This window comes from Aptenodytes patagonicus, chromosome 3 (genome assembly GCF_965638725.1).
Source record: "Aptenodytes patagonicus chromosome 3, bAptPat1.pri.cur, whole genome shotgun sequence".
NCBI lineage: Eukaryota > Metazoa > Chordata > Aves > Sphenisciformes > Spheniscidae > Aptenodytes > Aptenodytes patagonicus.
In genome coordinates, this window is record NC_134951.1 from 87,878,037 (window position 1) to 87,903,153 (window position 25,117).

The window sequence follows — 25,117 nt, forward strand, 5'->3', positions numbered from 1 at the left end:
AGAAGTGCATAAATAATAAAAACCTACCTTTTGAGAATCACTGCAGGCATCAGAAAAATGTGTTTTTAAGCAAATTGCAAGCTTCGAAGTCCTGTTTCTTGTGGAGAACATGCGTTTATCCCTTCAATTCTGCATATGTCGCCTGTATGTGGGTTGGGTTGGGATAAGGAGATGAAGGAATATCATCTTGCCTTATCCCCTGAGCTGTTTAGTTGCCGCATTGTGAGAATGTTAGGTTACAGTTGGGCAAAGTTTGGTTACAGTTGGGTAAAGTTTATAATTGTTAGTGGTAGAATGACTGTAGGGATGAACAGCTGTACCAGAGGGACACCTTGTGTGCTATGCAAACTTACTTGGAAACATCTACAAGGGGTAGAACTTGTTGTAGCTGATTTCATTTCTCCTTTCCAGACTAGTAATTCCCTTGTTCAAGTGATCTCAAGCCAGAGTGTTTACCTTGGGGAAGTGAAATAGGATTTTTTATTCTGCGTTCGGTATCCCTTTGGCTTTTAAGCCAGTGTTGTTGGGTCACTTCTGTTCTGTCTTGGTATGGTGTGCTAAACTAGTTCTAGCCCTAGAACACTCTGTGGTAATGCGCTTTATATTTTAAGTTTCGATAGAGTCTAAAATCAAGGTAATTGCTTCTGGGTCCTGTTACCACTGCTGGTTTGCTACTATTTCTGTTATAGCTATAGAGGCAGTTTTTCTCCTGGACACTTCTGGACGGAAGAGGGACTCTGTTTCCCAAAGCTCACCAGTGATCTTTATAAAATAAGTTTTTCATCAACTTCTTGCTGAGCAGAGGTAGGAGCAGGGTTTGTAAACAAAAAAAGAAAAAAAAAAAAAAAAAAAAAAAGGCTGACCTGATTTTTCACTGCTTAGGAATTTCTCGAAACATTTTTTCATTTATTCTGTAACAAACTCTTGGGCCCTGTCTGTGCTGGAGAGGGGAATTATGCGAGTTGAATGCTGAATTATGACGATGGTACTTGTTTAACAGGGCTGACTCCCAGCCTCCTTCCTGCTTTTCTCCCAAGGGCAGAGTTCAGCACTTCCTAGCATGCCTTTATGAATCAATCCTCTCTGATTTCTGGGATCTTTTTGGACCTGTCTGCGGACTTCTTTTTCAACTTGAAAATTGCATCATCAGTGTGCCAGAGCACGGCTGCAAGTAGTGCAGGCTCCTAATAGAAGAAGAGTCAAGTGTTATCTATAGCAAGGACAGGTAAATTGGGTTTTGGTGGGCTTGGAGCTATGCCATCCATTTGTAAAATGTAGAGTCTGTGTACTTCTGGCACTGACAGCCACCTTCATGATTCCCACCATATTTCCTGCAGGTTTTTGAGATGCTGCTGAAGAACCACAGATTCTGAAAGCTTCTTTAGAATAAGTCTCTCCGCAGAGCTGGGAGCAGAGATTAGGCAGAAATCTGTGCTATGAGCAGAAAGCCATACACTGAAGTGGCATCTGTTCAGCGAGGCAAGCTGTAGGGAAAGCAAAACAGACCACATGAGGTGCAGGATTTAAAACCAAACAGATGACTGTAAATCTTTTGCTTCCCAGTGCGTATGAGAAGATAGTTGAGAAGCATGTAGGTAAAAGGGACAGAAGCCTATAGAAAGGAAGGCTGGTTCTGGGAGGGCTCCGATGGCCCGGCTCAGCTGCCTGGGCTGTAGTGCTCTTGGCATCAAAGAATTGATTTAGAGGCTACATTAAAGCAAAAGCAAGCTCTAATGTGTATGTCTCATTGGATTGTAGCTCTTGCAAAGCACATGAGTTACGCTCCATGGGAGTCTGCATTGCAGTCGTACTTTCAGATACAATTTTTGGGGTCTTGCCTCTGAAAGCCTTTAGCTCAAGGACTGATTTTATTTTCATGAATAATTTGATGGTTTAACGTGAGTAGGCTTAAGCTCTTGTATAAGAACCTGCTGAGCCTGCCTGTGTGGTGTTAAAACTTTCAACATGAAACGAGGGTGGCTTTCTTTTTTGTGTTTTAATCTCCCTTCAAATGCTTCATACTTGTTATACAGCAAATTTTATTTGACTTCTCTTCTTGCTGAGACTACATCTGATTTAGAGCTGCTTTTCCAGTGTGTTGGTATAAATGTAACCTTGTAATACTTTACTCTTGGCTTCATCTTCTCTCCAGCATATTCTTTTTTTAACAGCACTGATGCCAAAACAGAAGTTGCATTGCAAGAATGCAGAAGGAAAAAAGTCAAATCAGTTAGCAGTTGCCAGTGATTTTTAGGTATTACTGTGTGTAAGTTGTAATGAGACATAAGGATGTTTCTGTGCTTCAAAGATCATTCTTTTTTACAAGTGTTTTGATGATAGTGCATAACTAAAATGCAAAACAGGTGTTTACTCAAAGTGAGTAAGCCCAAACTGAATGAAGGAGAGAGATGAAGAGTAACACATCATTCATCTACATGGTTGTGAAAGATAAGTGGGGTCCCACTCTTGTAAATTGGGGTTTTGGTAGAGGCTGTTTTATTATTTTGCTATATGCGTGTAAGTGTGTCTTTGTTCTGAAATGATTCTGTGTATGTTCTAAAGAGGAAAAGTAGGATTACTTTTGTTGGGGGTTTTGTGGTGTGGGTTTGTTGTTTGGTTTTTTTTTTAAAGTCTCGGATTATAGTTTTGGCTTTTTGTTTAATGTTTGGGATGGGCTTTGTTTGGGATCTTAAAGCATTACAATACTGCATCTTCATTCCTAATGATAGCTCTGAGTTTTCTGTTTCAGTCATTGTTAGACTTACCCTACCCAGTATCTTATAATTAGCATGTGATTTGCCTGATTTGTTTTCTTCTGGCATTGTTGCGGAGCAGGAGAAGATCTTGTGTTTGTGCAAAAGAAAATAAAACCTGGCTCTTACCTGTCGGTGTATCTTGGCATTTGCTCACTAACAGAAGTGCAAAATTGTTATTTACTATTCTAATCCTAGAAAGAGGTGAATTTGGGACTCAGTTGAAGAATTGTTTTTGCTTGCTCAGTTTATTTCTCTCTCATTACAGTATAGGCAATTAAAGTAGAAATTTTTTTTAAATGAAGTTTACTGGTTTCTGGTTTGCACTTGTGTACCACTTAGAGTACAGTGTCTGGTACCAAGAGGCAGCTCTGCGTTGCTGTTCAAATGTTGATGTAGTGGAAATTATGACACTTTTCAGTGCTGGAGACTAGTTTATATAGAGAGTTTGGTGTATGGCCTTGTGAACTTCTGATGCTTTTGTTTCTGCAGGTGACTGTACTTAGGTGAAGGACCAATTGAGTCTAATTCTATTTAGATAGATACAGCTGTTACCTGATATCACGTGATTGGAGCCATAGGTGAAGTAAACCAATTACTGTTTGATTTCAGTAGAGGATTAGTTATTGTATTTTGTTTCTTAAATGGGAAGAGGTCAGGTTGCACAAGTGCGTAGATAGGGAATTTCAAAGCTGCTTAAATACTGGATTTATTTTGTTGCAGCAGATCCCCAGAAAAGCGTGGAAGATGAAATTGAATCAGTTCTGCAGGAGCGGATAATGGTTTTGGATGGAGGCATGGGTACCATGATCCAGCAACATGCCCTGTCAGAAGAGGATTTCCGAGGGCATGAATTTAAAGATCATTCCAGGCCTTTGAAAGGCAATAATGACCTTCTCAGTATAACTCAACCTGATATAATCTGTGACATACACAAGGTAGGTGGTTCTGATTTCTGTCTCTTGACAAGAGAAGGAAGGAGGATTTGGCCTCTGTGCTCCCCTTTTCCATGCCACAGGCTACTGGCTCTCCTGCGTCTTCTGGGGATAGGGAAGAGAGTGCTAGGTAACCATGCGAAAAAGAATGAGCAGATTTGACTGTTCTGGTTGTGTGAGCACAGCATTCATGTCTTGGTTCCTGATGTCACGCAGGCAGTGTTGTTTTTAAATCCCTTTTTGACTTATGTCCCTGATGCATTTCTATTAGTTGTAGATGCTGATTTATTTCATTTTTCTTTCCTTTTCTCTTCCTCAACCAGCACTTGAAATGCATCTAAGTAGGACACATCTGAACTCTAGATGTGTGTTTCTATAATTGTGTATTAGAGCTGTTAAACGTGGCAGCCTGAAGCAGGTCTCTTCATAGTTAATGAGTATATGGGCTTCCTAATAAGTATATGCACTTCCATATTGTCGGTTTTTCTCTAGAATGTTAATGTGTGGCCCAGAGAATAAAATAAAAGTCTAGTGTTGATCATGAGGAGTTTGCAAACAGATTTTATAATTTTCCTACCTTCAATTAGACTTTAAAAAAACAACTTCCTATTTTATACTTGCCAGTGGTTATTTCTTCTGAGAATTGGACAGAACTTGAAATCATAGATGAAAATATTTCTACAAAGTAACTATAATCCCACTATATGTATGGTTGTTGGGGTTTTTTTAATGGCCCAGTGAGTCAGATCTCACCGATATCAGTAACTTGAAGAGTAAACGTTAGCTGTACCTTGTCTGCCAAAGTAAGATTCAGTGGTAAGAGAGGGGATGTATTTTCAAAGGCAAAAATGATCTTCCTGCTTTGAGCATATTATTTCCTTCTATGGTGGTAGACAGTAAAATTGAAGGGCTTTTGCTAAAATGACAGATCTGAACTAAACAAAAGCTAGTACAAAGCTGTACACATTTAACATCTTTCTTTAGTCTAGATAATTTTCAGAAACTTTATTACTTGGTTATTAGTGGACACGTAAGAACTTGTAGATTTTCATACAGCTGTTTGTAGGTGTTTCCCTATGTATCCAGGAGGAGTTGAGAGAAAGCATATTAGTTTGCAACAAAACATGTTTTAAAGCAAATGTAATTCTTTTCTGCTGTCATTTGGCTCAAGACTTTGTTTGCCCTGTTGAACCCACTGAACTCATCTGCTCCTTATAGGAAAATCTGAGTGGTTTATGTTTAATGGCCACATCAATATTTTTGACTTAACTAGCACTTGAAATGTCTTAATTTCCTTGAATATGCAGGGGTCACCTAAGGGTTAACCTGATCAAAAAGAGGAGTTAGGAGGGGAGGAGGGTGACTGATGGAGGTTATCAAAACACAGACTAGAATCTGCAAAAATACTCAGTTTGCATTGATTTCAGTTTACTTCAGTGGGAATTAGACAACCAAACTGGAGCAGAAGGCTTAATTGTTTTGTGAATCTGGGCCATTAGTTAAACTTTAAATGTGAACTGCACAAAACGTAATTCTCCTAAACTTGTATTCTGTCCCAGTATGCTCTTGTGCTGTACAGCTCCCTTCAGAATGTTTAAATTTTCTAATCCTCTGTTGTTGTTTAACTGGTGCCTTTTCTGAGTCTGCCCACAGCAGCCCTCGCTGGCTGATGGCAATTGGACTATGTCCCACCATGTCCCTGTGTAAAAATCTAGAATGTGCTCCAGGTGCTGGACTCAGTGGCGGAGGTGACTATAAATGTCACCTGTTAATAGAAGGTGTGGCTGACACTAAAACTCTGAAAATTTGTTACATGGAACACTTCTGTTGCTTTGGCCCTGTGCCTTTGGGTAAGACCTTCAGAGTTTGATCTGCTTTGAATTAGGAGATGATTTGTGACTTTTTGTCAACTGAATGAGACAATATAGTTGGGTTGCTTTCATTCCAGATCTCAGTTCTGGAGGTCTTGAAGATTTTTTTCTTTCATGTCTTGCAGGAATACTTGCTGTCAGGCGCGGACATCATTGAAACTAACACTTTCAGCAGCACCCGAGTTGCACAAGCTGACTATGGCCTTGAGCATTTGGTAAGAATGCTAAACTATTTACACATTAAAATGTTAATCAAGATTTTTGTCTTAGCAGCCAAGATTAGCTTAGTCCCAGAGTCCATTGGTATTGTGTTTCTTGACTGCATGCTGTCTCTAGAGCCGTGAGTTGTAGCTCATTTCCATTGCTGTAGGCAATTGTACTTGCTGTGGGTGACAGTCATAGTGTGCCTCTTGTTGACGAAGGCACAGGCAATAATAATTTATCCTAGATTTTGTTTGAGTATTCCTAGAATGTCTCAGTTCTGTGAACAGGGATGTTTTGCTTCAGTCCTTACCAGATGCCAGAATGGAACTGCTTTTTTCCTGGATGTTACTTGTGTGTTGTTTGTGCTGGTGTATGTAGAAGTCCTTTCAAGCTTGCATTTGTCATACCTCTTGTGTGTTATGTGTTGTTTTGAGAATTTGAGAAATATGTGAAAGAAAATACTTGGAAATATGCTACTTGAATAAAAAGTGAATTTAAAAGTAGGTTAATTTTGTCCTCAAAGTCCTGTTCTTCAGCTTCCGTTGACTTCAGTAGGATTTAATTAGTACCTTACAGAATGAAATTTTATGATTAGCAGCTGTAGGCTGGGGCGTACGTGGGATGAGACCTGCCATGTAACTCTGTTGCTGAGATGTATAGAGCTCTTCCTTTTGAAGTGTTGTAATAGTGCTCATGTGTATTTGTATGGCTTAGGGAGCCTTCAGAGCGTACTGCAAGCTACTGAATGGAAGTGGTGTGTTTCTTTGAGGATGAGTTATGCTGTACTGAACTAAAGGTTACTTGGTAATTTTCTGTAATTGTTCTAGGCATATCGGTTAAATAGAGTCTCTGCACAGGTGGCCAGAAAAGCAGCAGACAATGTAACTGCTCAGACAGGTAAGCAATATTATTTTAATTTATTACTCATTTGTGGTTTTGACTGTCTTGCTACAATCTTTGAAATGTTGTTAATTAGAGGATAGCTTGATGGTTTACATCACAGGGACATAACTTGCAGACATGCACGCTCTTCAGTTTAGGCACAGTAGCAATTTCACATCTCTATTCATATTGCACTAACTTCAGCAAGTTTGCAGGATCCAGTCCTTAGTGTGTTGTGCAGGATGGCTGTCCTGTGCCTGCCTGTTTAAGACTGCAGGCAATACACATCTTCCAGATGTGTTTTAGAGAAAACAAATTCAGTAGGGACTGTTATAAGTTACTTAGGTTTGTACAGCACAAGTCTTTGTACTACAGAATTAGGATAGCTCTTTGTAGGTAAATGCGGATTACCAGTTACTCCTAGTGTGATTCTCCTGGTTTAACTTTATTGAGCAGCTACTGGAATGTGCTTAGTATGTGACCATCATCTGTAAATGTGCAGTCTTTTACCTTCAGGGCTTTATGTGAGAGGGTTATAGCTCATTTCCACTGCTGTAGACAATGCTGTCTTTCAAAGACAAGTAATTTCCTCTTGTATTCTGGCATCAAACTGTGTTTCAAGCTAACGGTGCTGCTGCTGTCCAGATGACACCTTACTGATGTGATTCATAGTATGCAATAAAAATGTAAGATTTGAAATATGCTCTAAAAAAAGGTGGGGTTTTTTATGAACACATGCCAGAATATTCAAATCAGATTATCCAGTGAAAAATGCCAGGACAGTTCTATGCTGTGCATTTAAACTAATTGAATGAAGCTTCCTGTGTCAGAGATAAATGATACTTAGAAGAAAAATTAATTGAGCCAATTGCCTTTTTCATAGATGTTCTTCTGTCTCGTGTATACACTGAACTTCTTGTTGGATAGGATTAAAACAAAAAAGTCAGCTGTGCTGGATAATCTTGTGCTGATCAAACTCTTGATTTGAGACAGGAGTTTCCTGTTTTATAGTTCTTCATCCCTGAATGATATGTGTGTCTTGGTGTCCTTGGAGGTTTTTTACATTCATGTGGCTGTCATTGTAAAACCAGAGGTAAATTGTTTTGTGGTTTTTTTTTTTATTTTTGTTTGGGTTTTTTCTTCTGTGTCTTGGTTTAGGAATTAGGAAATATGTTGCTGGAGCCATGGGTCCAACAAACAGGACACTCTCTGTGTCACCGTCTGTGGAGAGACCAGATTACAGGAACATAAGTAAGTATTTATAACCATCAAGTTACTTAGCTTAGGTGATGGTCTTGAAAGAGATACCTCCAGCTGAAATTAACATCATTCCTGTTTTGCAGCTTTTGATGAACTGGTTGAAGCCTATAAGGAGCAAGCCAAAGGACTCTTGGATGGAGGAGTTGATATCTTGTTAGTGGAAACCATATTTGATACAGCCAATGCCAAGGTGAGACTCCTGGAATAAAAAAAACTCAGTAATGTATTTGGTATACTACCTAAGAAAATTCAACATGGTACTTCTAAGAGCTATCAGCTACTGCTTACTAAATACAGGAAAAGACTCTTCAGCTGACAGCAAACAGGTAGAATGTGAGGAGATTGTTTTTAATGATAAAACAGCCTTTTCCAGAGTTTTTCCTTTGCCTTTTTAGTATGTGCTGTTAGTATCTTTCTGGTTGTCTGTGCCAGCTGTCCTTTTATTTCCAGAAGCTCTGCTGTATTGCAAAACATCTCCAGATGCATCTGATGTTTGTATTTTTCAACGTAAGCATGTCTGTCCAAAGGATGCTTGTGATGCACACTGGAGAGGGAATGTCCAGTGTATCTGATTGCAGGCATGGGAAGGCTTGAGACAGTCCTGTTAAAATGTGGGGTTTTTGGGAACTCTGACATTCTGCCATCAGCTTTAAAAAAGAAAAATTGGGAGTAGAGGATTAGATGGGTAAAATAGGAGGAACAAAATGTTGAAATATGCCACAATTCATGTGATTTTGACACCTCCTTCTTTATCTAATAACTGCTCAATGCAAGTGGTGGAGTTGTTAGGGTGCTTAAAACTGTCTTGCAATTTTACATGGAAAAGTCTGGCTGGGTTATGCACACAGTGTTTCTTAGGCTTTTGCCACAGGCTGATTAACGTGTGCAGTGGCGTGACTTGTCCTTTGCAGATTTGACCAGTCATGGGGGTTTGTTTAGGATCCTGTAGGCTTAATATTATGCTGAGCTCATGTTCACATGCAACTTTCTTACCCTAAGGAGGCAGGAAATTTTCAGGACCTTCCAAGGGGAAGTCCTTACTGTTAAAATTTGTGGTGGTTATAATCCTTTGCAAACTGTATGTCTAAACAGATTCAAGGGCAGTGAATGTGTACTGAGAATACTACATACAACCATGTTTGGGGTGGGGGTCATGCTGCAGACATGAGGGAGAAGTACATGCCAATGTGATTTGGGTTTCACTATAGTCTTGGTCTAATTTGGTCACCCCGTGGTACTTCCTTTCTACTTGTTACCAAAGTGTGTTTTGGAATATCTGGAAGATACTAGGGGTACGGGTAAAACCTCTTGAGTGTAGTAAGTTATCACAGGCAATATGAGGTAGCAAGTTGCATAAACAGCCATAAAAAATACCTAAAAAAAAAAAAAAGGCAAACCCACACAAACAAAAAAACCAACAGACTGAAGAACTCTCGAACTGTCCATTAATATTTTGTAACTTATTTTTCTATAGGCAGCTATTTTTGCACTCCAGATGTTGTTTGAGGAAGGGTATACTCCCCGACCCATATTTGTAAGTATATATTATTTAATATTTTATATATACTTAAGATTGATTTGTGAACTAGCTGAGGTGGCAGTTGATTAAAGCGTTTTGAAATGAAGGAAATAGGTGTCTTGGAAATGTACTTTTTTCACATGTTTGTAAAAGAAAAAACTCTTATGCGAAGAGCTTTATGAAATCAGCCTTGGGTAGATCTGTCCAGCTTATCAACCTGAAGACTAAGGAATTGCTTCATTCCAGGGTGTATTCATTCTGTGTATTTCCACAGGAAAAGGTCTGATCATGATTTTTTTTCAGGCTTGCTGTCTTAAGGGTAGTAAGAACCAGTGCTTCAAGGATGAAATTAAGCAAATACTGCCATATTTTCAGGTAGAATATGAGTGGCCATTTGAAGTCAGAAAAGGTCTGTCTAACTCCATATTCTTTCTCTGACATGTATTTTTCTGACAGCTTGCAGTCATGAATGCGTAGGAATGAATATAGAAAAAGAATAAGCTTGTTTTGAAAGTTCTGATGTATTCTTCTAGTTTTCTGCAGTTTGCAGCCAGGCTTTCTGATCTGCAGTTTCTATCTGTTCGTACCCTTTTGTTGAATGTGTTTACTCCTTCCTTGAACCTATGTTCAAACTGTGTGGGACCCAGGCATCCACAAAATAATCTGTCAGTAACTTTCACAGCTTATGAATGCACTGGTTTGAAGTTTTGCTTACTTTTGGACATTCCACCTGGTAACTTCTTTTGTGTCTTGCTGTTTGTCTCTGGAAAGTGACAGCAGCTGTTCCATGTTCCCTTTGCTGCATAGCCATGGCATTTATAGTCTGCTGTGAGAGCCTCCTTTAGTCATCTTTTTTCATCCTGAAGAGTCCTTGTCTAGTTAGCTGCTCCATACCCTTCATTCATTGTTCTTGTCACCTTTTTGTTTTCCACTTCCTCAAGTCAGAGGGGAATTCGAATAGCATACAGCAGTCAAAGTGCAGACATCAGGGATTTGTATGATAGCCTAGTGATGTTCTCTGCCTTGTCCATTTCTTTCTTTGTAGTTCCTGATGTTTTACTTCACTGCTAGTGAGCTTTGAAATTGCATTCATAAAACTTCCTTTTGTTACTCAGATTAATTTCTCAAATAGTAAAGACTAGTTTGGAGGTGTCATTATGTAGAATTTTTCCCGTGTTCACAACTTTGTAGTTTATCAGCAATGAGTTTCCATTTTTTTGTCATTCAAGTCAGTTAGCATTGAGAGTTCTCTGCTTACATAGAGCTTTTGTCTTCATTGTCCTGAACACTGACCACAAAGAGTGGTCAGTGAGCTTGGTTGCCTCATTCTCTGCTCCCTTTCCAGTTATGTTGAGAAGTACAACCCTTAGCACAGCTCTCTCTAGGATTCCACTGGTCACCTCCAATAGCATCAATATTAAAGCATGTTTTGGAGTAAATAATGGATTTACCTTTGCATGGAGTCTTCTAAACTCATTCTATCTTCTGGAAAAAAGATTTGTAGGCTTGGCAAGGCTTTCCCAGCTCATTCAAACGTCTCCTGAATTCTCAGCTTTGTAGTTGTTAGTTGGGGTCAAGACATTATTTGCACCTCTCTGTATAGTACTTAAGAGGTATGATTGTACAGGTTAAGAGTTCTGTCTCCACTATGAAGTTGCAACATCTGATGTTCCCTTGTGGCAAAAGGGGTATCTTGTTTTTAAGGCCAGCCCCCCCTCTTCCGCCCCCCCACCAACCACCACCAAACAACCTAATAGCAGTCCTGAGACCTGAAATAACATAAAGGGGGAGGTAGGGAGGATGAGGAGGATAGGAGAGGAGCTGTGACTGCTGATAGCTGCCTAAATAGGTAACCGCTGCAGATTGGTTCAGAGACCATCATCAAAATGATACCGTGGTACTAATGCTACCTTGCTGCTGAATGGTTCATGGTCTTTTTCTCTCTTGGCTTTTTTTTTTTCCCCTTATTTTTTACTTTTTCTGCCCCCGAGGGGAGGGGAGAGAGAGAAAGAAGACTGGTCAAAGGTTTGCCTTTCCCCTAGCTAAAATATTTAAACGTTTGTAGGGAGAAAAGGGTTTAATTTTTCTGTTTGGGTTGTGCCTCATCACTTTGAGTGGAGCACAGGTCCCTCTGCTTTGACTTTTAGCAGTTCAGCCATTTAAATTCTCGTTTTTATTGTTAATTTAATTCTTCTCCTTTCTCTGTGTTCAACTGATATTTAGGTTTCCGGAACCATTGTGGATAAGAGTGGGCGTACCCTCTCAGGCCAGACAGGAGAGGCATTTGTCATCAGTGTTTCCCACAGTAAGCCTCTTTGGTAAGGAAATGTATCTTTCTCTTAGTAAGTTATCTGTAGATTGTGATTCTTTTCTATTTAAACCCCTTGCTTGCAGCTAAATGGAAGCTGTCCTAACTGTGGTCATATTTAATCACGTGTATTGCTAACGTGTTCTGCTATCGTTCTCTCAGCAGAAATTGTGTTTCCGAAGAATGCTGAATTTTTAAAACATTGCTCTAAATAATCTGGGGTTTTGTGTTTGCAACAGCCACTGAAATCACAATTAGGTCAAAGCATTAAAAAAAAAAAAATTCTGAAACTGTAGTTTGCCATCTCCTGCCGTCTCTGATTGTGCAAGGAGCTAATTCCTGGTATGGGCAGGGCTTACATCTCTCTCTTAGAGGGAAGCAGTGCCAGCTCAGAATGTTTCAGGGTGGCTTGAAAGAGCAAATCGTAAGATTTCATTCCAGTGTTCTTTTTACTGAGCACTTACAAAAACAGATGTATTCCTTGAGTGTTTTTCTCAAGGATGTGCATTGTTGTTTTGAGAGCTCCTGATGCCTCCATTTACTTGCATTCTTTTCTGTTCAGGCAGAAAAGTTTGAAATAAGTATGAGATTAAGATCTGTGAAAATGCATAATATAGCAGATTTTGGTCATTGTGGAAGGCTTTGCATGTTAACTTGAATACCGTTCCCTGTTTCTCTATTCTTCTGTGTTTCTATGCCCTATTCTACCTCCTCCTTGCCTCCTCTTCCCTCTTTACCATTTCTTCTCTCAGGTTGGTTCTTCACACAAAAACACCGGAAATAGATTCCCCCCCCCCCGAATATTCTAACTTAAAACATTTAATTCACTGTTAGCAGTGCATGCCATGCACATTGTGATGAGCCATTGTTTGTTTTTACAACAAAATTCCAGCTAAAACGCGCAATCTGTCATCTCGGTGATACAAAAGCAGAAGACTGCATTCACAGCTTTCCTGACTGCCCTTGAGGCTCCACTTTCCCAGACCAGACGGTGCTCCAGAAGTAACATATGGAGCCTCTTGGAACAGGGTGGTAGTTGACTCCTTCTCTCAGCATCACAGCCTAGTGATCCATATTTGGCTTGAGACTGTCTCAGATGATCTTGCTCATAACTCTCTTGCCTCTGAAGAGGAGAGAAGGGCACTGGAGCAGAAATCAAGAATTTATTAAACCATATTTCATAAAAGCTGTCTTACGGGTCTGAATGCTTAGGGCCTGTTTCCCATTTATGTGAAGGCTACTATACAGCACTGTGACAGAAGGGTTTTAGTTGTGGGAGCAGATTGCACTGAATGTTGTTTCTGTTGCCAGATTGGTACAGAGTGGCTTTAGGGTTGCGAAAAAGCTGATCAGTAGTAGTATCCTAGGGATCATGTTATATGTGTTCACATGTTTCCACTTGTGCTTTTTATGTCCTGTTTAGGGTGATGTGTTGTCCTTAAGTCAGTTTGGTTGGGAGACCCCCTAAAAAGTGTGTGCTTTGTGTCCAGTTGATACAGATAATAGCTGAGAAACGCATGAACTGTGCTTAGTAACTGCTGAAAGATGGCGTGGCAAGCTGCTTGCTATGAAAGGTGCTCAGATGTGGCATAAGTTCCCTTCATGTTATTTCGGCTCCTGTGATTGTTTCTACTGTGGTAGCATTAAGATGATGTACTCTGAGTTTAGGGCCCTCATGTGGTGTTTGTTCTGGTCCTGAGGGCACTCTGCAGCCTGAGCTTTCACAGGAGCTGATGCGTGACTGCTGTGAAGAAATGAGCAGGGGAGGGAGGTGATGTTTAAGATGAGGGTGTGATGGTTATTACACTAGGGTAACAGTGATAGCATACCAGCAATCTGGTTCAAGGCTGCTGGCTTTTAAAGCATGGTTAACGGTTTGCTTTTCTCAAATGTTTTCTTTCATGACGCTGTTGAGTGCTGCGGGGAGATGATACTGGCCATGGAAGCTACTTTTTGTTTCTGAATGAATGTGCGTGTCTGTGCTTAGTTTGACTTGGCAGTTTTGAAACGGGTAACTCTTGGATGCTGTCATGCTCATAGATATACTTGTCAGCAACCCCTGTAGTGGGTAATCATTCAGGCAGTCTGGAGGGCCAGTACCCAGTAAGTCAAGTGAGAACATTAAGAAGTGCTTGTTTGGCGAGTATGCTGGCTGCTTGTGCAGTATCTCTCTGGTAAGGTCAGGTAAAGAGAGTGACAGGTGAGTGTACTTGGAACCAGAGACAGATGGATATTAAATGTGGAAGGGAGAGATGAAGCTGCCTAATGCAGGAGAGAGCTTAAAAAGAGGGGATGGGGAGTATGAGCTGGAAGCTTGTAAATTGAATGACTTAACAGTAGAAAATACCTTGCATTCATCTGCATTTGATAAGGACAGTTTCGTTAACAACTCTTACCTTGCTTTGCTTCGAAAATCCTGAGGGATAAGCCCCTGCTCTGAAATAAATTCCAGAACCTCATTGCTGTAATTGTGCATTTGTATCCAGGGGATCTGTATGAAGAATTTAAATGTGTGTAAACACTGAATAGGGAAATGAGAATAAAAGGGTTCTTTTAAAGTTTTCCTGTTTAAATAGAATGGCCCATATGAGATGCATTAGAAAAAGCACTTGGAAGGTAGAGCTGTCTGTTTGAAAAAACAAACATATATGCCCCTCCTTCCCTCCCCCAAAAAAAGAAAAAAACCCAAACAATCAAAAAAACCAAACCTAAGCTATTGGAAGAAGGGGTTTGTGTATTGTTTGGTCTGGGTATGCGACCCTGTGATATTCAAGGCCCCGGTTTTGGATGTTGCTGTGAGCCCCTCGGATCTCAAGGATTTGTGATTCTGTCCAAGAAGTGAATTGGGCTGCAAGCATTCACTGCTACTACCTGTGCAGTTACCAAGCCCCTGCCTTCTCCTTGGACACAGGAGAAAAGTCAAAAAACATTTTGTGCTCCCAGTCCTGTGCAGGACTTTATTGCTCTTGACCTCTGGGAAACTAAATGGGCAGACGTGCACTTTATTAACTTAGCTACCTTTGAGGCAGCCTCTGTGGCTCAGTTAGTTGGGAGATGTGGCTGTTATCCATTCCTGTTTCAGTGGGTTGGCTTGCATCCTCTCTGAGACTGTTATTCCAGGAAAGAAGAAAGCTTTTTTACATCTTCCTCTTAGAGCAGCACTGTGAACACCTTTTGAGTTTTGCAGTGCTTATAAAGTGGTTTCTAGAGTGGTGCAGAGAGATCAGGAAACTTCTCTCTCATATACTTTCTGAAAGAGAAATTTCCATTTTTAATATCGATGTAGACATTTTGAGTGCAAGTCACATTTATGTATCTGTCACTGAATGAAGGAAAACATGATTGTACCTCATATTGGTAAAATTGTCTGAGAAGCTTATTCATGCAAAAATACTTCTGCTGTAGTGCTGTCTAGGTTATTAAGATGTAGTGGATTCAGTTGCCCAAGCTTAGTGCTGCCATGAGGCATCTCGGGTGAGGCACTTGGTTTCTTCCGAGGCTGATGTAATTTATGTATAATTTTAAAAGAAAATTATGAGTTCGAGGCTTGAAGCAGGTCTTACTCTTTCAACCTTTTTCATACTTCTTCCTGGAGCACAAGGCTCCTTTCCAGTCTGTCATTCTCATTCCACTTGTTCTCTCTCTCACCTAGACAATACAGAGCCGTCGTGTTGCTGCAGTTGCTGTCAAAATGCTGCCACTTTACTGATTTACTGTTCCCAGTTCAATTCAGTCCAGTCCCCCTCCCCCTTGCACTTTTCTTCCACCCGAGGGTTCTCCTTTTGCACGGTCTTGCTGTATTGATGATGATGATCAAAGAAATTGGAGATCAGGTTGGTTTTGTTGTAGGTGATTGTGGGAGTTAGCAGTTGCCAGCACTTAACATTCATCTGTTTTGTGTGTAAAAGGTGTTTTTACCTCAAAATAATTTTTGAAAATTTATTTTCCAGTATTGGCTTAAATTGTGCTTTAGGGGCAGTTGAAATGCGACCATTCATTGAAACAATTGGAAAATGTACGACAGCCTACATCATCTGTTACCCCAACGCAGGTATGTTGGTGCCCATTTTCCTATTCTTACAGGCAGACAAAATGTAACTAAACCGTTCCATCTCATTAGCAGTAATAGAGTTGAATTAGCTTGAAAAGATGATTGGTTTTACTATTAAAAAGAGATTAAGAATATTTTAAAATGCTGAAAGTAACTGTTAGTACTGTGACAGTGAACCCAGAATGCTCTCTTGCATGATTAATAATCTATTGAGTAATGATTGCAAGGGTGATGAGGCATTTTAGTCCTCATACAAGTGTAGCTACTTTAAATATATCTTCTATGGAATTTAATTCTGTTCTTGTGGGCTTCAAACAAATTGTAACGCTAGAAAAATTATGTTTTGAGGTCTTCCCAATACTTTTGGTGGTTATGATGAAACTCCAGAAGTGACTGCCAAGCATATAAAGGTATGAAGTATTTCTCATGAATGTGTCATATCTGACATGCTAGTAGACAAGAATTCTTTGCTTGTATTTAATGTGTATTTGTTACAGTACTATGGTGTGGGTTTTTTTTCCTCAGATGGCTCTGTATGTCATTTGGTTTGTTTATAAACAATTTGCTGAATGATAGTGCTTTTGAGATACAAGGTTAGGAAAAACTACTTAGGAACTTTTGAAAACCTTAATTACCTTCATGTCCTACGCTAAGTAGCTTTCCTGCAGCTTGATCTGTGGATGTTACTCATTTGCACGCCTGTGTTCTTACTTTTACATTTGGGAACTGTTGAAAAAGTTGAGTGGTTTTTTTTTATGAATTGGCAGAATTTTAGAGTTGTGTGTATAGAAACTGCTGATGTTGATGGTGTTGCAGTGCAGGGTGTCCTTCCACATGCCACTTGATCTGCGCAAGACAGAACTGTGTGGCTGGAGCTGCAGTGTGTCAGCGAGAACACAGTATCTGCTGCCTGTTAATTCCCTTTTATAATACAGTATGACTAGTCTTTGACATGAGGAAAAATTTCTTTACTGAAAGAGTGGTTAAACATTGGAAGAGGCTGCCCAGAGAAGTGGTTGAGTCAACATCCCTGGAAGTATTTAAAAGACGTGTAGATGAGGTGCTTAGGGCCATGGTTTAGTGGGCATGGTGGTGTTGGGTTGACGGTTGGACTCGATGATCTTAGAGGTCTTTTCCAGCCTTAATGATTCTGTGATACTCATCCAAGTTTTCATCTGGGGCTTCAGTATAAAATAGGCCAGTTTCAAATGTAGTTTCCTAAAATTAGGTGTGAAATTGCTGGTTAGCCTTGGAAATCCACATCTCAAAACAAATCCTAAAGAGAAGAACTAGTACTAATGTTTTTTAATTTAATTTTTTTCGTGTGATCCCCCTGAATTGCTTAACATATGGAGAAAAAAAAAATACATATCTAAAAAATACATATATATATATATAAAATACCTTTATTAATTTGAAACAAAATTCTCTTTCCCTCCTTTTTACAGAATTTTGCTTTGGATGGTTTGGTCAACATAGTTGGAGGTTGCTGTGGTACTACACCAGCACATATCAGGTACCTCATAAGCTACAATTTTAGGTGCACTGGGAAGTAAATTAAGTGCTGCTTCTGTGGAGCAATATTCCATGGCTTGGCTTAGAGTTTCCTGAAAAGATGGATCACTTGAATGCCAATAGCAGCAATATATGGAGTAGAAATAACCTGGCTTTCATAGTCATGTGTATCGTGAAGAATGATTTAGAGGCATGGTTCAAACAAGGATTATACCTCTGCTGTTTTGTCATCTAAAATTGTTTTGGAATTACTCCTCCCTCTTTACTGTTGGATAGAATAGACTTCCCATCTCTGCTCCCTTATGCCGTACGTTCTTTCTCTTTCTGGCCCTCTTAGCCACAAGGTGAAACTTAAGGTTTCCTTTGATGGTAGAAGGAAGGAGAGTGTGTGGATGTATGGGGGAAATGTCTGAACGGGAGATCTGGGAATGTTGTACAGCTGGTGCTAGTCCTGGCCAGTCAGAAGGAGTTTCATATCTTTCTCACCAGAAGTAGGTCAGTGGGAAAACCTCCCTTTTTCACCTGGGCTTGAAAGAGAAGGGGCCCTTGTGATTCATTTTTACCCTGATACAAACTGGGAAGAGGTGGTATGTGAACGTGTAGAGGACACCATGTGTTGCTCCTGACTGGAGCGAAGAGAAAGTGAATGTGAACACCATGAGTCATTCCGGCATCTGAGAAACGCGTCTCAGCACAGAACAATGTTTGTCCCTTGTTTTTTTGCTGCAGTCAGCAATTGCTCAGCTCAGCAAATCATGAATATGGTAAGAGTCGGTGTGGTTGAGGACTGGTTCTGATACCCATCAAGTATCCCATTGGCATAGTATCTCACGTTCTTTATTTGATAAATCTTCAGCTTTGTACATTCCCTGCAAATAGCTATGATAGGATCTTCTGGGAGTATGTTTTTTCCTTTGGCCACACAAAATGAAACAAGCTAATTAGTATTGTCTGCAACAGGGCTAAATTGGAGATGTAGGTATATGTCTAGTATGTTCTGTTTGAGTCTTGTCTGGAATGGTTTAATTTTCATCGAAAACTTTACTCTTTACTTTCCTCCTTCTGTAACTCAGGAAAATTGCCGAAGCTGTGAAATTCTGTAAGCCTCGTGTTCCACCTTCTCTCTCTCAAGGATACATGCTGCTGTCAGGTAAAATGGAGTCCAACAGTTTGAGCTTTATAACCCATGCGACCTTCCTTTATAAACTTATTTGCCGTTGTCTGCTGATCAGAACAGCACCGAGTTTCTGGTTCTACCTGAATCCAGCAAGCTTATGGATGTGTAACCAGATCTAAATCTTACTGTTTTGGCCAAAGGATTAATGGAACATTTAATTACAATCTTGTATAATATAACCAAGCTAGTATATTTTACTCTGCAAGTCTCAGACAGTTTGTAATGGTGAGTGAGTATCTTTATCCTCACTTTGCAACAGGAGAGGGTTAAGCACAGAGAGATCAGGTAATTTGACTGCCGTTGATGGCAGAGCTGGGACGAGATCCTTGTTCAGCTGCTGTGAGACAGCTGCCCTGTGTTGCCTCAGATGTTGATCCAGTTGTACTGGGACAGTGTTCCAGCAATACATCCAGGTCTATCTAGATCTGTATGTTCCTCAGCCAGGCCTTCTTTTAAGCCTTTGGGACATGTATCCAAGTAAAACAGTACCTTCTTTTTGGGCTGGTATTTTAATCTCAAAGTCAAATCAGTTTAGCATAAATTAAATAAATCATGGTTGGCCTGTAGTTTCATGTGTTAGCTTATTCTGTCCTGCTGTAAGGTTTGTTTGCCTCTGAGTTGCCTGCTACCCAAGGGTCCCCCTTGGCTCGTTTTTCTGAACTAGGGAACGTGGTTAAAAGAGCTGACCTTGTTTGTCAGTCAGTTCAGTGGGCTCCTTCTCTGGTGGCGGTAGAGTCGTGAGGTAACATAGTTGGAAGCTGAGAGAAGGTGTGTATGTGCATACACATAGATGCCCAAAGAATCGTAGTTTCATGTCATTTTATATTGAACAAATTGGCTGTTATTTTTTGTGGGTTGGGTAAATTTATTGACTGTCATTGAGGAAGGATAAAAACCTTTGGCATATGTGTTGGAAGTTCTTTCATTGCATTTCTTTGCTAGTTACTCATTAGATTTGTGCACTTCCTGATGTGCTGAGAAATTACTATTCTTAAAGAAAGAGACACCTCTATTTCACAGTTTTTAGAAAAGGGCTTTTGTCTTTCTTACACAGTTTTTTCTTTTCTGTTTTTACAAGTATGTTCAAAAATATCTTTTTAAGGTCTGGAGCCATTCAGGATTGGGCCATACACCAACTTCGTTAATATTGGCGAACGCTGCAATGTTGCAGGATCACGGAAGTTTGCTAAACTCATCATGGCAGGCAACTATGAAGTATATGTTTTAACAATAATCTTTATAGCTAATGCTCTGATTTTTTTCATTGCTCCATTGCACTGTGTTATTAGTTGTTTGTTTTGCTGACACAAAGCACTATTCTACACCAGGTACAAGAGTAAGAAAATAAGGATAATTTACTTTCTCACTGTCCCTTGTTTCTGTGCTTGACAGCTCCTAATAAATTTGTGAGGAGTGTTTTACAAGGCCTTTTTTTTTTTTTTTTTTTGACAAGTGTTACAGGAAACTTGACTTTCCATTTTGAATTAAGTTACACAGCTGATGATGGTTTAGAAAATGTCCTGGTCTGTGCTGTATCTAGGGGTGGATTTACAGAGGAGGGAGGAAGGAAAGAGGGTGTAATCCCTCCTTCCAATGTGTGGGGTACGTCTGACTTGGGATAGATTGTGCCACTGTGCAGCCCTCACTCTCTTTCCCTCCCTTCTCCAATCCTGGTCAGCATTACGGTTGCATCTAATCTTTATATACTTTGATCACTGGCTCCAGCATGCTACATGAGAGCTGCTACAGAAAAAGTTGCTTAGAAGGTAATTGCTTTCTTGAAACAGCTGCAGGGCAGAAATGAGAAGGCTGGAGTGCTCATTCTTTACTGGTGTAAACTGTTTCTGTAACATTCAAACAAATGGTAAAGTGACATTTCAGTGTCACTGTCTGAGACTCTGCCCCAGAGTGTGCTCTGCTGTTCTAGTTGATGCAATCAAAATTAAAGCCTTAGTTTGTTTTTTAGGAAGTCTGACTCTTAAGCTCTTAGAAGTCATGACGCAGGTTAGACCTATTAAATAAAAACATAAGTTGTTAGGGACTGTGAGCGACTAAAAACCTTTTTCTTTTTTGTCTCCTCAGTCTGCAGAGTGACACAAAAGAGAAAGTAAACGGACATGGTTGTTCAGATAATTATGTGGGCTGGAGAGAAAACTTTAGTTTTCCTTCTTAGCACTTGGTGATTATTCTGCAGCTGGAAAAAATGCCGAACCTCCAAAAACTAAGTACTCTGTGTTATAAAACAGCAGAGCTTGTGATGCAAGACCCTTATTTCATACCATCACAGAGACTGTTTTCCTGTAATCTTGTGTAGTCAGAAGTCCTTGTTACCAAGCAAATCTTAAATCATTCAATTAAGCCAACGGTCTAAAATCAATGGCACTACCAGCACGTTAGGTCTCTGGTGTCATGTTTTTGTGAACAGATTAGTATCAGTTGTGCCATACTAACAACTTTTGTATGTTGTTGTACATCACAGACCATTTCCTTATTTTCTTATGGAATGTCTTACAAATTTTTAAATTTTTGACTTCTCCAAAATAAGCATGCAGCCAAATGTTATCCTGAGAATGACTAGGCTTTTTTCTGCTGACTGTTGTTTTGGTTTTTGACTTTCTTCTTTAGGAAGCCCTGAGTGTAGCCAAATTGCAAGTTGAGATGGGGGCCCAGGTTCTTGACATCAACATGGATGATGGGATGCTGGATGGCCCTGCTGCAATGACCAGATTTTGTAACTTGATTTCTTCAGAACCTGATATTGCAAAGGTTGTAATTGAGTCACTCCAAAGCAATAAAGAACACTTTATTGAGTTGGAAATTGCCTTTCAGAAAATTTTGGTATTGATTTGTTTAGTAACGAGTTTAGGTGCTTAATAAGCAGATGTAGGTGTCCCCCAAGAGGAAAAGGTACTGTAATGGGGAAGGCCTTTGGGGGAAACAGAGGTTTTAACATTCTCTATCTGATTTCAGCTAAATATATGCCAGTCCTTTTCATTGCTTAGAAAAGCCGAATGCAGGTTCCTTTTGCAGCAGTTATGAGCCATAATCTATATATTGGCAGTGCATAATGGTATTGCTTTCCACAAAACTTAAGATTGCTATGGATATAGGATGGTTTTAAAAGATACTTCTGCGAAGTGCGTTCTCTAAAAATGAGTATCTAATTCAGAAACACAAGACAATACAGGGAGAAGTAGAGGTCTCTATGATATCTGATGGAGTTGCCATAGAAGCTTTTGAGTTAAATTTGCTCTGAGTTTTGCATTTAAAGCAAAGTGAATCTACAAATACCATCTGGAAACTTTTTATTCATAAATGCTGATTAATGTTGTGTGCATTTTTATGTCCAAATGGGCAAAAAGCATGTGGAACTCTAATTCATAACTTGTATGTATTCCCCTGGCTTACTTCTCTGTTACTTACAGGTGCCGTTATGCATTGACTCCTCAAACTTCTCAGTGATTGAAGCCGGTTTGAAATGTTGCCAAGGGAAATGCATTGTAAACAGCATCAGTCTGAAGGAAGGTGAGGAAGACTTTCTGGAGAAAGCAAGGAAAATTAAGTTGTATGGAGCAGCTGTGGTTGTCATGGCTTTTGATGAAATGGGGCAGGTGAGTGTCGCTTTAAAGGAGAGGTATTTTTCTTTTGGAGTGCAAGGCTTTCTTTCTCTTGTGCAAGACAAAGTTGTTTTGTTTCATTGACACAGGTGATTCAAAGAGGTCTATACAGTCTTAGCAACAGTTTTGACCCTGATATGTAAGCATTTCTTACAGTGCCCACATGTTTGAGGAATCCAAGTACTGCTGTAAGCGTAGCTCTGCTAGCACAAGAGCATGTCTCTTGCTATTCAGCCATGCTGAACTCTTCCTTCCTTCGCAGAAGATGTTTTTTAGTTCAGAAACTGAGTTTTGCATGAGAGTGGAATCTTTGTGAATTAATTTACACATATTAAACTTTGCAGAGGATGATGAAATGTTGGGGAACAAAATTGTTTTTAATGAGTTGAGTCAAAACTCCAGGTACAGGTGTGGTGATATTTTTAATACAAAATTCTTATATATAATCGTCTTCTAATATTTGTGATGTGCACATTCTCAGCCTTGAGTCACTGGAACTATAAATGATTTCTGAGGGGTTTATTTTTTGTGTTTGTAAGTTTCATGTCAGAATTCTTTTTCTCCACTAGGCAACAGAAACAGAAACCAAGATTGCAGTCTGTTCCAGAGCTTATCACCTCCTTGTGGAAAAAGTGCACTTCAATCCAAATGATATAATATTCGACCCTAATATTTTGACCATAGGAACTGGAATGGAAGAACATAACCTGTATGCCATGAATTTTATCAATGCTACTAAAACCATAAAAGTGAGTTGTAAGCTTGTTTTAACTTGAAGTGTTTTGCTGAGATTACTTAAAAACCCAAACCACTACAAAATGGAAAAACACCCCCCACCCCCAAACAACAACAACAAAACACTGCTGCAAAATGATACACGTTTTAAATTAGCAAGGGGGACTATTCCTCTGAAGTGCAGCCATTCCCCAATATTGCTGTATTTCCAGTAGAAGAACTTCAAATAGTTCTACAAATATATTTTCAATCCATTATCACTGCTGTAAATATAATATGTTAATTAAATAAGGTAACAATCACATTCATGTTCTAGCTAAAAGGACCTCTTTGAAGGTATGTGAAAGCTACCTTTTTAAATTAATAAAATTTCTGTTACTGTGGAAGGGATTTGTGCAGTAACCTGGTGTTTTATTTAGCCAAAATGTGTGTAAGGAAGTACAGCAGTGAAGAGCATCACCTGAACACAGCCAAGGCAGCTGCACTGTTGTGTTTCACAAGGCAACTTGATCGGTCTGGAGATGCTCTGTCAGTAGCAGTCTGGGGCTTGAACACCCCACAGGCTATTTTGTCACTACAGGGCTTCTGGAAGGGAGGGTGCACCCTTGAGGTTAGCTGCTCAGCTACAGCATGCTCCTGAGACATGCAAGCAGGCAGGTTGGCTGCTCCTGTTTCCAGAGGAGTGGGGGATGGAAGAGCCGTAAGTAGGTCTGTGTGGGGAAAATCTGGAATGCTGCTGTGGGAGGACTGATACGTTTAGAATAGCACCTATGACTATGGAAGCCGTGGTAGTTGCTTACACGTAACTAGGCTGGATCTTTCCTTTTACTGGTATCTTTTTCTACAGAGATTTGAATTGCTTTTTATGAATTTGAGTAACTAAAAGGATCTGGAACAGGGAAGAGAGAAAGGGTGCATAGCCAATGCACCACAGCTCAGGGGCCAACTGTTGTATGGGCTGAATGCTCTGCTTAGGTTTCCTTTTTGGAAAGCACTTATCTAAAAATCTATGTGCAATTCCTATAGGAAACACTGCCGGGAGCCAGGATAAGTGGAGGTCTTTCCAACCTGTCTTTCTCCTTTCGAGGAATGGATGCCATTCGAGAAGCAATGCATGGGGTGTTCCTTTACCACGCGATTAAGGTATGATGTGCTTTTGGCTTCTGTATGTTTGCACTTGGCAGATGTGCAGAGCTATGTCTGACAGCCCTGGCTGGGGGATTCTGTATTGTTTTTTTCAGTATGGCATGGACATGGGAATTGTGAATGCTGGGAATCTGCCAGTGTATGATGATATCCACAAGGAATTGCTACAGCTGTGTGAGAATCTAATCTGGAACAAAGATCCTGATGCAACAGAGAAACTTTTACATTATGCTCAGGTAAATTCCAATTTTAAGCTTTGAATAGTAGTTGGCTTAGCACCTGGGCTTTAACACCTCCCTGCTGATGATAGGTAGAACAGCCTATAAACTGCACGTGTCAGTCTAACAGTGGGTGACAGAAGTTATTAATGATACTACAAGTGGTTCAGTTATTAATATAGAATAAAATGGGAACTCTGTGAAAGATTGAGCCTCTCCAGTTTCATAGGTACGTTGAAAGATCCTGCACCAGAGTTCTTTATGTGCTTCAGGAGACCAAGCTGCATAGGTGTTCTTTTTAAAAAAACAAACAAACAAAAAACCCCAACCAAACTCCCCCCCAAACCAAAAAAACCCTCACAAAGAAACAAAAACTAGAAAAGGCCAACCCACAACCGAAGCAAATCTTGGTGCTGGAGCTTAATTGACAAGTGCACTGTGGGAGATAGAGTAAACCTGTCTCTCTGGTGGTAATGGTTTGCTTGGAACATATGTAAAAGGTGAAGTAGTTGCTTGTGATTCCTGGCTGTGCCATAGAGACTTCCAGTTCATGTAACTCATGTCAAGAGTGAGGATCAGCTATTCAGTGTTTTTGAGATACTGTAATGATGGTGGTGATAAAAGACAAAGATTACGCACCTGAAGGTCTCCAGATTATCAGCCATAAGTCGACTGGTGAAATCCTGTTCTGAACAGAACATACAGCAAAAATCTCTCTGGGTTAGGTAGCTCTTAGATTTAAGCGCACAAGAAGGTTTGCATGCCTGTTTTGTAGCTCCTGGAGGTATTATTTGTATGCACAGCTTCATGTGGTTTGTAGTTTGCACTATGGTGGTGCGTGCTTTTTAGGAACAATGGCAACGTGTTGAAAACCAGTATAGGAAGACTCTCCCTATCCCTTGTGCTTAGGCTATTTTAGATGGTAC

The 25,117-nt window shown here is 40.0% G+C and overlaps 1 protein-coding gene across 6 annotated transcripts in view; it reads left to right on the forward strand.

Moving 5' to 3' along the window:
- MTR (5-methyltetrahydrofolate-homocysteine methyltransferase) overlaps positions 1–25,117 on the forward strand; it is a 52,969-nt gene that overhangs the window by 2,397 nt on the left and 25,455 nt on the right. For 3 of the 6 annotated variants that reach the window (XM_076334175.1, XM_076334179.1, XM_076334181.1), the window contains exons 2-18: positions 3,477–3,691; positions 5,685–5,774; positions 6,591–6,660; positions 7,804–7,896; positions 7,989–8,095; positions 9,380–9,439; positions 11,648–11,742; positions 15,683–15,783; positions 16,132–16,193; positions 17,232–17,299; positions 18,372–18,448; positions 19,578–19,690; positions 21,101–21,241; positions 21,901–22,086; positions 22,662–22,841; positions 23,854–23,970; positions 24,069–24,209. In XM_076334175.1, coding sequence (XP_076190290.1) covers positions 3,477–3,691; positions 5,685–5,774; positions 6,591–6,660; positions 7,804–7,896; positions 7,989–8,095; positions 9,380–9,439; positions 11,648–11,742; positions 15,683–15,783; positions 16,132–16,193; positions 17,232–17,299; positions 18,372–18,448; positions 19,578–19,690; positions 21,101–21,241; positions 21,901–22,086; positions 22,662–22,841; positions 23,854–23,970; positions 24,069–24,209 — 1,916 coding nt within the window. Of the gene's footprint in view, positions 1–3,154; positions 3,335–3,476; positions 3,692–5,684; positions 5,775–6,590; positions 6,661–7,803; positions 7,897–7,988; positions 8,096–9,379; positions 9,440–11,647; positions 11,743–15,682; positions 15,784–16,131; positions 16,194–17,231; positions 17,300–18,371; positions 18,449–19,577; positions 19,691–21,100; positions 21,242–21,900; positions 22,087–22,661; positions 22,842–23,853; positions 23,971–24,068; positions 24,210–25,117 lie in introns of those variants that run through there. The other 3 variants (XM_076334177.1, XM_076334178.1, XM_076334176.1) reach the window with 3 other exon arrangements.